This window comes from Accipiter gentilis, chromosome 15 (assembly GCF_929443795.1).
Source record: "Accipiter gentilis chromosome 15, bAccGen1.1, whole genome shotgun sequence".
Lineage (NCBI taxonomy): Eukaryota > Metazoa > Chordata > Aves > Accipitriformes > Accipitridae > Astur > Astur gentilis.
Genome location: NC_064894.1, coordinates 8,602,724 through 8,617,363, shown reverse-complemented (window position 1 = coordinate 8,617,363; position 14,640 = coordinate 8,602,724). Strand labels below are relative to the sequence as shown.

General features: G+C 41.8%; 1 protein-coding gene across 4 annotated transcripts in view; it reads right to left on the bottom strand.

The window, feature by feature from the left end:
- BCKDHB (branched chain keto acid dehydrogenase E1 subunit beta) overlaps positions 1 to 4,059 on the bottom strand; it is a 132,717-nt gene extending 128,658 nt beyond the window's left edge. For 3 of the 4 annotated variants that reach the window (XM_049818053.1, XM_049818056.1, XM_049818055.1), the window contains exons 1-2: positions 3,876 to 4,059; positions 1,234 to 1,311 (exon numbers count right to left, since the gene is read on the bottom strand). In XM_049818053.1, the coding sequence (XP_049674010.1) occupies positions 1,234 to 1,311; positions 3,876 to 4,038 (241 nt within the window). In that variant the 5' untranslated portion in view covers positions 4,039 to 4,059. Of the gene's footprint in view, positions 1 to 1,233; positions 1,312 to 3,453; positions 3,560 to 3,875 lie in introns of those variants that run through there. The other variant, XM_049818057.1, reaches the window with a different exon arrangement.
- Positions 4,060 to 14,640: the final 10,581 nt, after the last annotated feature.

The following is a 14,640-nucleotide window of genomic DNA, read 5'->3' as shown; positions in this document are numbered from 1 at the left end:
CATATGAAGGACATGCTTTCTATTGCAAAAAGTACTAATTCATTCAGTAAGTAGGGTAATACTGACAACTCACATGTCTTGATTGTAAAACTTAAACATCATCTTGCAAAGGGCTTTGCAAAGATCCAGCTTTGCAAAGCTCAGGAGCAAGACTGGAACCTTAGAGGGACTGAAAGGCTGAAGATTAAATATGAGTTTAGGTCCCTGCTGGACTAACATTCTACTTACTTTTATAGGGCTGATTCTACAGAAATGGTCCTAAAATCTGTTCTTGGCACTAATTTACCCTCAGTTGTCCAAGTTTAATTTAAAAAAGGTGATTATAACACAACTGTAGATTGAGAGGGAATGTACACGGGCATAGTACTGGACAGACAACGTAGAATTTGTCCTAACAGATTAGACGATTAGTCAGACTTCATGTTGAGCAGTGGTTCAAGCAGTGCCTTGCTAACACACTAAAAAGAAAAAAAACAGAATTACACAAGATCATACAGCTTTTGCAGCTGTGTTCATGACATTAAACATCTCTTTCAGATATCTGGCCATCATCACACCTTTGTTACAACAACAGAAGTAACAGACTTCCTGTTAGTTATAAGGAATTAAAAGTGGAGTAAATAAGTTTTGTGCAAAAGAGTTTAGGATAACTCTTAAATCAAGCTATGATGAACTAGCATCTTCAAAGTTATAGGTTATTCAGACTGCAAAAGCCTAGAAAATCTTATGTTGCCTATGCACAATGACGAACAGAAATCAGTAAAGCTGGAAAGGAATTTTGGAGGGTAGGAAAGGAGAGAAGGGAGAATGAACAGAGCAAGGAATATATAGTCTCTAAAAAAAAACCACTTGTTGAGCATAGAGAGTTGAAGGAATTAAAAACTAAGATTTACATTTTAAAAACTCCTTTACTTCCTTGTGGGACTCAAGCTGCCCTGAAGTATATTTCACATCAGTAATACCAGAAGCATGTTAAGCAATGTGTCTTCCTGTCCCAACTTTCAAGCAAAATACACCCAGCCAATACAGAAGACACAACTCCATCTTAGATCACATAATCCATTAATAATCTGTTAATACAACACGTTTTTAAGTTTTGTTTGAGATCAAAGTGTAGAAATAACTTATTAGAAAACTTTAAAGGCCACAAGAAATGTGTTTAATATGGCACACAAATAGGCAACGTAAAATGCAATTTATACAAAGCAAAACACACTAACAAGTATAGCATACCTGCAGTCGGATCTTTGGCTAAAGTATTATCCAAGGCACTTGTTATGGATTGGAAGAGATTCATCTTCTGAGTTTGCCCTGTGTGAAAGCAATTATTTAGCCATTTAATTTGGTTTAAAACATAAAGTACATTAGAAAATACTGGTGCAAAACACAACTAAAACCTTAGCTAACAGTCATAAACAAGATCCCTGTTAGGACTACCCAAGACTCATTTCCTGAGTAAACTTAAATTATGGGATAGATGGGATTGAGCAAGGTATACCTTGCAATCCCAAGGACTATTATTCTACTACCCTGCATTCAACCTTTTTTCAAATACTATGCTTTTAGCTAAAGCAAATGCAGCTTTGCAATGCTTAGTCAAACACTAGGAACGACGACTAATGCAACAGTTTTTCAAAGGAAGAAGCCATTGTAAAGCATTATTATTTTGAGGATTGGGATCCTTTCAGCTAAGATTCACCAGATCTCATTTAAGCTTACGTCGTCTTTCTTTAATTTTTTTTTTTTTTTTTTTAAAGCTCCAGCCTTTCCTGTTTACAGATACCTATTATTATCAGAAGCTTTCTAGACCACTGGCCTGCTCTCTGGACTGCAGTTAGAAAGTGTCAGAAGCATCAAACCCACACTTTGAAGAAAGAAAACTTGATGCTGAACAGCTATATTTAAAATGAGTAAAGCAAATGCACCAGACTGCTGTATTAAAATCTGCAGCATGGATTGAAAGAAAACCTTCAAAACCAAGAGGGCTACCAAGTGCCCTTCTTCATTCCAGCGCTGCAAGGAAAAACAAACAGTCCTGAAAGCAAAGATGGAACAAAACAACAGCCCAGTCCCCACTACTGTGACCAACTCGGATTCTCCAAGCAAATAAAATAATGCCTTATCAGAAACTGAGCAATACGAAATTGCCCAGCTGACATTTGGTAGCTCTTTAATTAGCAAACTCTAGGAGCCACAGCCCAGCAGAATACTACCTACCAGCACACACAGCACATTAAAAAAAATGACGGTTAGTTGACGATCCCAGGCAAACATGAGACTAGGTGACAGAAATCAAAGGAAAACTAAATTCCATTTCCAGTAGCTACAGTATCTCTCAAAAACCATTCAGCTTCTCTTCTTCCTAAATTGTTAATTAACGTTAGCATCTGTTGTTAAAGACTAGTGTCATGCCACACCAGAGCCGAGTAGCTGCATTCCTACACACTCCTGTGCTTGGCAGCTTCACTTGTTACACTTTACATGGCCCTTTAAGAAGAAACTAAAAAGAATTGTTATGGAAACTGTTCAAATTATAGGAAAGCTACAAATAATCAACATTTACAAATTCAAGAGAAGGAAAGCTGGGGAACAGTAGTTGTTTCTCTCTTTCCCAAGTCATCCACATGAGTATTTAGGTTATCTTTTCCCAGCCAAAACCAGCACAAAGATACAAGCCTTCTAGTATTTGATATAAATAAGTGACTATTATTTAAGCAACTGTCAGAAACACCTCACACTGACTGTTCTGACCTGCTGCTCTTGCTTATAACAAAGGCCTCTGTATCAGCCCTCATGGGAAAGGAGAAGCTAATTGCACCCTTCAGATTTGAACTGTGGAGTTGGAAAAGCATTATCTTAACAACATCAGGATCAGTAAAGGCATAACTGTTTCACTATTTTTCGCAGAATTTCAAAGTGTATTTTAAATGAAAGGGAAGTAGCTTTCTAGTAATAAATGGCAACAAAAAACGCCCTGCCCTACTAGAGCTTCTTCACTATGATCTCAAGCAGGGACCTGCGGCACACAGGCTTTACTCCACGACACCTTGGATGCCTATACCTCCCAATGACTAAGAGAAATGGACAACAGCTTTCTCGGACTTACTGACCAAGCAGGGACACCAAGGCATCACACTAAGTAACACCTTTCTAGAAGACAGCGTGGTTCACGCAAGAGAAACAGCTATTCTGCAGCTGGCAGGCTTCTTCCAGAACTCAGCACTACCCATCTGTAGGGAGGAATCTCCGAAATAAAGCCAAAACGCCAACTTTCGTCCCAAGCTGTTCATTCCCAACTGACCTGTGTTTACTCTCAATCGCGGGATTGTGAGGGTTACCTCAAACCTTTGGCTAGACATCAGTCTTTATTAGTCACAGGTTTACTACCACTTTAGCATGTGATAAAAGTACAGGGCTGGATGTAAGGCATTAAAGCACTGCTAGAAGCTTTACCACCGAAGCAGGAGAGGGGCAGACGAAGGACTTGCGGATCCCAGCAGATGAGGGGTAGGCCTATCACAACTCTTGCCCAAAAAAAACACTTCACCGAGCCACCCCAGCCGCTACCGCTGAGGCGCCGAAGGGACCAGAAGCCACCCGCGGCCCTTCCCACCCACAGCCCGAGCAGGTGGAAGCGCCGCGGACGCCGACCGGGGGGTCTCGCCCCCCCCCCTCACACACCTCACACACACACACCCCCGGCGGCGGGGCCGGAGGCGGGAAGGCCCGAAGCGCCCACCCCTCTCCTTCCGTCCCTCCCGCTCCGCTCCACCCCGGCCGGGCGGGAGCCTCCCCCGAGAAGGCGGTGGCAGCAGCAGCGGCGGGGCGGACCCGGCAGCAGAGCGAGGGTGAGCCCGGCCCGGCCCCGCTCTCACCGTACTCGCTGGGCGCCGGGTCCGGCTGGAAAGAGAAGTGCGCCGCGGAACGGCGGGGGGCGGCCGACAGCGGGGGTAGGCGGCTCCAGAGCCCGCCACCGCGGCGAACCGCCGCCGCCGCCACCCCGGAGGCCAGCGCCAGCCCCGTCCCCGCCGCCGCCATCGCCGCCGCTGTCAGGGGCCGCCGCGGCCGCCGCGCGTTCTAAAGAGGCGGGGTCCTGGGCGGGCTTCCTGACTGGCCAGCGGCGGGTGGAGGACGGGCCAATCAGAAGCCGATCTGCGGTGGGTGGAGGGGGGTGGGAGGTGGGAGAAAGGGTTTACTGCGCGTGCGCGGGAGGCACGCTGTTGGGGAACGGGGGGGGGGGCGAGGCTACGTGCTCGGCACGCGGGGGTGGCACGCGGCGGAGTGAGGCGGGCGGAGAGCGGGCGGTGGCGCCTGCGCGGTGGCGCGCGGTGGCTGTGAGGGGCGGCCATGCCGTGAGGGGCGGCCGGGCGGCTCCGTAAGCGGGGCGGCTGCGAGGGTGTTTTTCCTCCGTTTGGTCGCCGCTGATGATGAGGGTGGGCAGGGCGCAACTGGGCCTCGCCTCTCCCTCGGTGCCGTCGCAGCCGCGGCTGAAACAAAAGCCGTCACCTTTCCCCTTAAACGTTTTCCCCTTCAACGTGTTTTCGTTGGTATTTTTTAACGCCGGGATTTTCATACTGCCGTCCCAGCATCGAGAAATGCTGAACATGCGTCCGAAATCCTCAAATTCTGCCCCAGCAGATGGCCCAGAAGGGTAAAAAAGAATTAATAGAGACCCTGCAGGTATTACCTGTTGTGTCTCTCAAACCCTGTCTCAACTGCACATCCAACCTCTCTCAGCCTGTCTTATTTTTAATTCTTCTTGTCCAAGGTCTTTTTTTCCAAACAATCCCACTCGCACCTTCTTTACAGTTTTTTTAGCAGTTGAAATTACAGTCTTGCAGATGTATGAGTTTTTCTTGTCAGGTTTTATAAAACATTCCTTCTAATGTTTTCCTTACCAAAGTGACCGCCTCACATTCCTTCTCCAGATGCTCCTGTCCCCCAGGTGAATCTTCTTGCTCTACTTTTCCAGCTCTTCTTCCTCTGTACATCCATCGTTGCCACCTTTCAGTTGCCTCTGTCAATCCTTTCCCTTCTATCAGCATGTCACATCTTGTCCGTACACGTGCTTGTCCATCAACCCCTTTCAACAGCGTCCAGCACAAGTGACAAGCCCTTTTGAGTTGTTCTTCCTTGTCTGTGTTGGTATCATCAATTAAGACTGACCCTACTGGATGGCATTTTTAGTCTGCTCCAAGAACTATTAACTCTAAAACCTTGCCTCGGAGAAAGAAACTAGAAACTACAATGATGTATATATGGCATCATCTCTTTAAAATGAGAGGGCTCATGTGTAACCCCGTCTGAATAGGGCCTTGTTTTAAACACTTGAATATGAGGTTTCACATCAAATATGAAATATGTATCACTATTTTGATTAGATACTATTTTTTCTACCTATCTGAATTCCAAGCCATTACTGAATATCCCTGTTAATGAGCACAGGACCATTTCAGTGAAGACCATTGTTTCATTATGTATTGTGTGAAAATTTTTTTTTCATGTTGATTCTGAATTTCTTAACTGTGGGGATTTATGCAAGATAAAAGGCTTAATCCTACTGCTAACTGGGGAGACCAGTCACTCTTTAACATGCCCTTTATCCTTAGAGACTGCTGACAAAGGTCTCAAGATCATGGGGTCAAACAAGTTCTTCTAACATATCCCAGTATATCCCATGGAAGCAAAATACTGATGAGTATCTAAAGGGGGTGAGAATTTTAATAAACAGTAGAAAAGCAATGTCTCCAATGAAAGAGGAGTATAAATGTCAAATGTTGAGATTGCTTCCAACTCTACTGCAAGGCAAAACGTAAATATTTGAAAAAGTTTAGTACATAGCAAACATTACAACCATCAAATGATACATAACCATTTTTTGTATGGCTGATAGTATAAGAGATTACAAATATCCAAGTTTATTATTCAAATATTTGTATTTCTTTCAGTAAGTAATGTATTCAAGTAGGAGGAATTTAGCTATATTGCACATCATTGTGGCCAGGTGTGCAAAACTTACAAATGGAGAACAGATAGTATAGGGAGGTATTATTTTACTTGTAAGTCCGTCCTCTATTTTTAATAAATCAGTTGTTGGACCTGTGAATTGCTAAACTCAAACTATAAGCTATGAGATATATTCAGTTTATGTACAGTTAGTATTTAGAAAATGTGGCAATAACTATGGTCAGATATTCCAGGAGGTGCTCCAGTTTTCAACACAGGCAGATAAAGGATATTCCTTACTGTCTCAATTCAGCGACTCTTATCTCCTACAGCTGGAGATATATGGAACTTGAAAAGGAAAAGAATGGTCGTGCAGCCCAGTATCTTACAGAGGACGTTATGGCATTTATGATGGAAGGGTGGAAAGGAGAAATATGTTCAGTAAGAGCTGTTCACCTGCTATTCAGACCTAAGTGAAAGAGAAAAAAACTGTCTGCAGATGGGGCTTGCCACCGAAATTATTATTGCCTTTTGAGTACAAAAGGTAGTTTGTCCACATGGCTTTGGGAATTTGCACTGGTACTAAAAGGGAAATGGGCAATCAAGGATATTTATGCAAATGTACTTTGGCTGACCAACATGTTAGCAGAGATGAGTCCTAGCATTTGTCTTGCCAGCTGTGATGGGGTAATAATTACATCCATGTTGTTCCTGGTTATGATATTCCAGCAACTTAAATTACATTTTGAAGACAGCTTTCTCATCTCTGGGAGTTGTTCGGTCACTTAGGGCCGCTTCTGTTAAATCCATACACCAGACTTTTAAGAGCTGAAATCCAGCTACATTCCCTATCTGTGTGTATTAGTCATTATGCGCATCCTTAGTGTTGCTGGCAACCTTTAAAAAATTGTGGCAGTCATTGCTATTATTTCTGAATAATCAAGCAGAGCAATTAATGAGGATCTGATGATGACTGCAGACCCTACTGACATGGACCAGATTATGCCCATGCTTATGCCAGCATTAATCAGATGTAACTCCTTTGAAGTCCGTGTCATTACCTATGATTGACATTGATCTAATTGTAACCAAATTGCAAGTATTGGACTCTGTCATGAGCATAGGGCTCCACGTCTACTATTCTACTCCAAAATTCTCAAAATTTGCACATAGCTTGCAGCTGAACCTTAGACACCTTCTGAGTTTGTCACGTTTCCCAGTAGGTGTTGCTTTACTTAAATTACATCTCTGTAGATGATAAGGCATCCAGGTGATTTCTGGATTCCTTCGAGCGTATTTCACTGTTGCTTTCTTGTCAATTCTGTCTGTCATGCTATAGTGTTGCTTTAAGTTTTCCTCTCTGCTCTGTGGTTCATTGAAGGAATTTTGTAGCATGTTCTCCACCCCAACAGTTCATTAGCTGATTCACGCTTATAGGAGCTGCTAGTAAGCACTCTTGTCACGCTAATACTATACCTTGGCACTACAGCTGTTTTCTTCCTTCCTTTGCTGTCTTCTCTCTTCCTCCTACCCTAATTATAATCTGCTTTGTCCTTTTTCTGTAATTTATTGGTACTTTGAAGCTGTTTTCTCCCCTGTCCCTACTTCCTCACTCACACGAATGGGTTATTTTGCTGGTTAGGGACAGTCATCTCTTTCTTGTGTATGTATAACCAGAAACTGTTTTCTGAAGTGTACTGTGGAAAGAAGAAGATGTAGCTTTTGGCCTGTCTGTTATTATTCTAAGTCCTGTACAGATTAGACGTGTGAACAGAAAGGGTAATCTTATCCCTAGGAACAAGAAAGACAAACTGAACAAGAGCAGAGCAGCAATGGTTTTGAGCAAAGGGACTTAGACTGGTTTCATCTTAGGTAGCGTAAAAGTCAGGGACAATTTTGCTGTTTAGAAGAGAAATTATTATTTTAGACTTTAATAAAAAGCAGGCCAGGAGCACTGCATCTGGACCCAGCCAAGTTGTAGTCTGGCAGAGAGCAGGAAAAAAAGGAAAAGAAGCTTTAATGGAGTAGTTGTGTACTCATTTGCATGTAGGGTCAGAAATCATCCAGCTACTTCTGCCCTATCACCCACCTCTGTTAAGACAGTGCTTCCCACTCAGTCTAGAATAGTAACTGTGGCTTTCATCCCCAATTGCTTTTTAGATTTTTGAACACTTCACCAGGACTATCACACTCCAGTTAAAGACAATCCTATTTTTAAATTATATGAGTAATTCCTAACATTAAGTGAAGCAATGCTAGAAAGAGCTGTGTCTATCCACAGAGACATTATTCAGCTTTTTGTATAAGACGTTTTGGTGTATCATAATTACGGGAAGAGAATCCCACTCTCCTCTATTTAATTCAATCAGTTTTAATTGCTTTGAAACCACAGAGCATATTTAACTCTATTTTCTACTGTAACTCAATCTAGAAATACCTGTACAGGGAAATGATTTCTAGTAGTTGACAGCTCATAACTCTAAAGCAAAAAAAAATCATAGTGAAATCCAATTTGTGCAAAGAATAAGGACCACATTTTTAACTCGAGGATAATTAAATGTAGGAACAATTTGCCTGAGAACATGCTGGATTCTCATCACTTCCATTCTTCAATAATAACTAGATTTCTTTGTAGAAGATGTACTATAACTCAAACAAAAGTTATGATCTTGATACCAAAACTACTGGGTGAGGTCATACTGAAATAATTCTGTTAATACCTTCCAGCTCTAAAATATCTGTTGTTCACTAATAAGCGAGAACTGCTCGTTGACAGATCAAGAAAGTATGCCTGAAAATCTCAATCAATCAGATTCAGAAACGAGTGGAGAGATGGATTCTTCATATATACAACTGACATTACAAGCAGTGTTCAAAAAGCAAATACGTAGAAGTCCTGTATTAAGGATTCTTGGGGTAAAACATACTCCTCCAGCAGGTCATATATAAAACATGCTGGAATGCCCCTCTGGTATTTTGATAATCCACTACAGTATACTGGTCAGTTTTGATGCCTGCTTATAGTATAGTCGTGTTCAGTGGAAGTTAAAAAAGGGAGAATAAAAAAGTATGATGGATCAGCTCATGCCAGGAACCTACTGAGCCAAAGTCTCGCTGTTTCCCCATAGTCATTCCCCTAGAGCACAGTGCAGTTCCCGGGTCTTTTTAAAAGAGCTACCTTTATGAAGTATTTTGTCCTCTATAGATAAGTAAGTCTGAAGCATAATTCTGTATTTTTGCTGCTGTTATTTTTATTAGAGGACTATCTGCTTATTTTATTGAGACTGATAGCATTAGCTCTGATTTAAATAATAATAAACTGTAAACCTTATCTCATCAAATATACAGTTAGAAGGAAGTAGAAAGGAAAATCCACTGTCTATAAATTCTTTTGTCAGAAGATATGGTTTTATTCAGTTTAGTTGGCTTTAAGTAACAGTCATGTGATCTAAAGAAGTCACCTTTGGATCACATGAGTTCCCTACAGGTTTCTGCGGTGCTCTGCCTGCCGCTGGCAGGTACTGCTCTAGAGATAACTGTGTACCAAGCAACATGTTCCACAGGTTTAATTAAGTGTTTGAGATTCCATTCACTTTGCCACAGACTGACTTTGTGCTGCTGATCAGAGTGGGAGCTGAAAACACTTACAAAAATACTAAATCTCACCCCATAATTTTCATAGTAATTTCTGTAAATTAAACATACAGAATTTGTACTCTACTAGCAAGTGAACAATTAAAAGTCATAGTCCTGCCATACAATTGTAAAATTTAGAGGTTTAAGTATGGAGACATCAATTTCTGTGCCCATTTGTTGAACTAGTATCAACAGCCAGAACGGCAATATTGCTCAAGTCAGTGCAGTATCCAGGCCCACATTTCATTGCTCTCAAACATGAGAAGATTGAAAAGAACTGTATTCGGGGTGTGAATAATCAAAGCTACCCAAAAATAGATCATACTCTAGGGGCTCCTATGCTAATTTTCTAAAAGCAAAGCCCCCTACTCGGCTGTCAGTTCTGCTAAATTTAATCCAAACGACATATTTTTTTCCTTCTATGTACGTGTCCCTTTTAGTTTGGCTATCTTTGCAGTTAGAGGACATTCCAGGTATTTTTTTCCTAGGCTAATTTACAAAGGTTTCAGGTATTGGATTGTATTCAGATTCTAATGCTGCAGTCAGTGTGGCACTGGTGTCTGCACCAATGTAGTCAGCCACCTGCAGCCATCTTTAAATAAGGTAGCTGGTTGTGGTTTTTATTATTATTTCCTTTTTCCTTCACCCAATCTTTTTCTTCATCCCAGCAAAAAAATATGTAGGTGCATTTTTGATTTTAACATAAAAAGAGTGTATCTTTCTATATGCTCTTTTGACTAAAGATTTTCATCACCACAGAGTACCTACAAATTCTGTTGGTTACCACTCAAAGCAGGAATGCTTAACACTCATGCAATTCATATGGGTCTGGAGAAATCTAAGATCGGTTCAACGTTTTTGTGCCTCATTCAAAAAAACAACTAGGTTGGGGAAATGCTGTACATTGATTCTTTCTAGTTTTCATATAAAGAGTTGTTTCAAGTAGGATTATGACAGACTTCTGCTTAAGTTTAATTTAGATGAACAGAATGTCTTGTAGCAGGCTTTCAGAGGCATCCATAGGCAGCACGGGCATTTAATGTAAAAATACAGCTTAAAAACCACCCAGAATTTAGTCTAAATTAGGCAGCCTGGGTATCACTGAAAACCAGTAATAGTAATTCACATTTTTTTCCATAACCTCGTCCCTTCCTTATATCTAAATAAATACATCAAAGTCTATTAGAAGTAGCATAACTTGAGAATTGTCTTACTGATTTGTAATTTTTCACATGCACCATTAGGTGGCAGGGAACAATAAAAATTTACTTGATGAAGTGTCATACATATGTTGAAAAACAGATCTGTCAGATTGTTCTCTCCACCCTTTTTGAATCAGAGTTCTTTCCTACTGTGAACTGTCAAGAGCTTTGTCTAGTTAATTATTAAATGACTTACCAACAGGGCTCACTGCTTTCATCAAGACTGTTTCAGATTTCATTTCTGTGCAATCCTTTTGTCAAATGAGAAAAAAACAAGGCATATTCATCCTACTGGGAGTTCTCTGAAAATTAAATCTCACCGCAATTGTAGCTCTACTTGTAACCTCTACTTCTGCCTCTGGTCAGGCTAAATCTGACGGCTGGAAGTAGCCCCTAGGCCAGGCTAATTCAGCAGGCATTAGTGGGAGGCAAGAACTTTATTGTTCTTTTGGGAAACTTGATTCTAAACTGGTTGTAAGGACTAGGCTTCTTTCTGGGTCCAGCTATAAATAAGGACTTTTTACATAGCATAGGTGCAAGAAGCTTGAAGTGATGGGGTTTAGATACCCAGGCTGACAGACAGGTGGGTGTATGTAAAAAGATAGGGAATTTATACTGCCAGCAATATTTGCTTCTCTAAATCTAGATGGCCGCTGATTTCAGAACTGCAGTGGATGTCACGGGTGAGAGGGTGCGTGGCAGGAATCACACAGCAAGACTTGTCTGCCTGCTAACTCATTCGATGATTGATGTATGGGAAGTTAATTCCATTGCTAGTGACTCTGTAGGAGTTAAGGATGTCTATGTTCAGCATTTCCCAGAGATGTAGAATCAAGTCCCTGGCAGGAGTAGCCCCTAAGAGATTTACTCTTATTCCCTTGAATTCTTCTAGTGCTGTTGGTAGGAACTGTGCCACAGATATTGTCACATATGCTTAACTGGAAAGTCCCAAGTGCAGATTTTTCCATATGTTTATGTAATAATTCCAGAAGATAGGATACAGCTGCAGTTTGCCATACCCATTTGTTAAGCTAACACTTGAGAGGAGGAAGAGCACAGGAGGGACATTCTGTTGATTTGCTATTGACTAAGCTGATATGCAGAGAAATTCAGCTCACTGCAGTTTTAACATGACTGTGTGAGTGACAGTAGAGAGACTGAAATCCATTATTCACAGAAAAATGTGTGGTAGCAACTCACAAAACTCTTACAGTGTGTCTCAGGCAGTCGCTTCTGGAAGCAAGGAGTCTTTTGTTCCCCCAGTTCAGCCCTGGCGTTGCCTGAGAACACTGACAGTAAGCACACAACCTGTCATGTCACTATTCGTGAGGTCTGCATGTCTGCTTGGATTTGGATTCAGTATTTTTCATCTTAGTCCCTGAGTTTCAGTCACTGTATTGTATTCGCCCAGTCCAGACATAGGCAATCCTGTGGAAAACTGTGTATCCAAACAGGAATCTTCAATAGTTAAAAATCTCAAACCCAATAATAATGATAGTGCTACAAGATGACTTAAGCAACAGATTCTAGTAACTTTGATTGCAGAAAATCAGACTCCTTCCAAATAGAAATACTTACTGCCTGTGCCCGTCACAGTCCCATGGCCACCATGGCTGTTGGCATAAAAGGTGGGTCATCTTCAACAGCCATTTGTTTCCTTCACAAATAACTCACAGATTTCAGAAAACTGTCAGACAGGATCGAAGCTAATTCAGCATGCTATCAGCCTTAGCATCTGACGGCAGTCTTGGTACTCCAAATGGATTAGTCTTGCAGTCAGTCCATAGATCCCCTACCCTATTTCTACCTTGTAACTCTGTAGGTTATGGATATCCCAGGAAAGATGCAGCATAGCCCTGGAGGTCATGGGAGAGGAGCTGCAGTGTGTAAGGAGACTGAACTTGGACCCTTTGTGAAACCAAACAAGCAATATTTTTTCTGGTTCATTGTAAGCCATTCAATAGTCAGGAATTGCTGTCTTTTTGAAAGACTTGATGAAAAACAGGAGTGACTAAGCAAGTGTGTTTCTCCGAGGGAATTGTGTTCAGTGGGGCTGTCCAGGCTCTCTGAAGGACAGGCTGCTGCGAACAGGTAGGTGTCATGCAATGCAATATACGGTGCAAGCTGTGTGCACGTTACAGTTTGCCCCTGGAGTCCGCAACTCACTGTGACCCCTGGCTTGGATTTCACATTAAGTGATCTCTGCTTGTAAATACTAATGATGCTGCTATGCTCTCACTAGCTTGATGCTTAACAGTACATTGGTTAATGCTGTTGACTGCATTGGGGCAGAGGTGATTTACTTATCTTTGTGGAAAAGGGAGGAACAATCATAAGGATCAAGCTGATCACTTGTTGTGCCTTATGTTTTTAAAACCATGCATAAGTAATATGACATATTTGGGTCTCCAGAAGGGAAAGGTCTTTTCAGTCTGCATGATTCACGTCTGGGTTACCATATGCCTGAAGCTAGAGAAGACTGTTCATCTGTTATCAGGCATCCATATGATGTTCTTTACAGTTGTATCAGAAATGTCAAGAGCTGCTTACTCAGCTGGGCCCAAAGCCTGAAGATTTCCATTTGTGCCTTTTGTCCTTTCATTGTTTTACAATCAGATGTGGAAGTCTGCCCCTGAAGAGGATAAACATGTTCTGAGATATCATCATATTTTGAGAATACAAGGACCTAAATAAGATTCAGTCTCACTGGATCCTCCTTAGAAGTTATAGTTGTTTGCAAGAGTGGTCACAAAACACTTTTTTGATTTCTCCTGAGCTGTGTCCAAGAGGACAAAGTTCAGCCCCCTTTGTAGGATTTTGTATCTTCCATCTGCTTTCTGAGGTGGACGTAATAAAGACAAGAACATGGCAATTACCTGCTTCAGCACACACACAAAAAAAGTCATTAATTTCTTTTGTTCTTCTGCCTCATCTCCTTTTATGGAGAACATCAAACAGTTTGGTTTTGTTTTTCTTGAACTGTCTCAGTAATAAACTGCAAATTTGTACTTTCCAGTACTTTCTTTTGAGGACCCCCCAGTAAACTAAAACATATTTCAGAATGCAAAGAAGGGATAACATTTCACTGTAGGATAGGAGGAAAACCCTTGGTCTGAACTAACTCAAATTAGTGACGGAAGGAGTTTCCTTTGAAAGGGGGATCTCAGGCAGGACAGTAGAAGCAGGTTAGTTGGAGAAGTCAAAAAATGCAGGAGAGCAGCAGGACAAAGTGTATTTTTCTAGGCATATGATGACTCTGTGAAGATTCATGCTCTATACCCCTGTCCTGGTTTCAGCTAGGATAGAGTTGTCTTCCTAGTAGCTGGTACAGTGCTGTGTTTTGGGTTCAGTATGAGAAGAATGTTGATAACACACTGATGTTTTCAGTTGTTGCCAAGTAGTGTTTAGACTCAGTCAAGGATTTTTCAGCTTCTGATGCCCAGCCAGCAAGAAGGCTGGAGGGGCACAAGAAGTTCAGAGGGGACACAGCCAGGACAGCTGACCCAAACTGGCCAAAGGGGTATTCTATACCATGGGACATCATGCCCAGTATATGAACTGGGGGGACTTGTCCTGGGGGGGGATCACCACTCGGGGCCTAACTGGGTGTCAATCAGCAGGTGGTAAGCAATTGCACTGTGCATCATTTGTATATTCCAATCCTTTTATTATTATTGTTGTCATTTTATTAGTGTATTATTATTAGTTTCTTCTTTTCTGTTCCATTAAGCTGTTCTTATCTCAACCCACAAATTTTACTTTTTTTTTTTTCCCGATTCCCTCCCCCATCCCACTGAGTGGAGGGGAAGTGAGTGAGCAGCTGCATGGTGCTTAGTTGCTGGCTGGGGTTAAACCA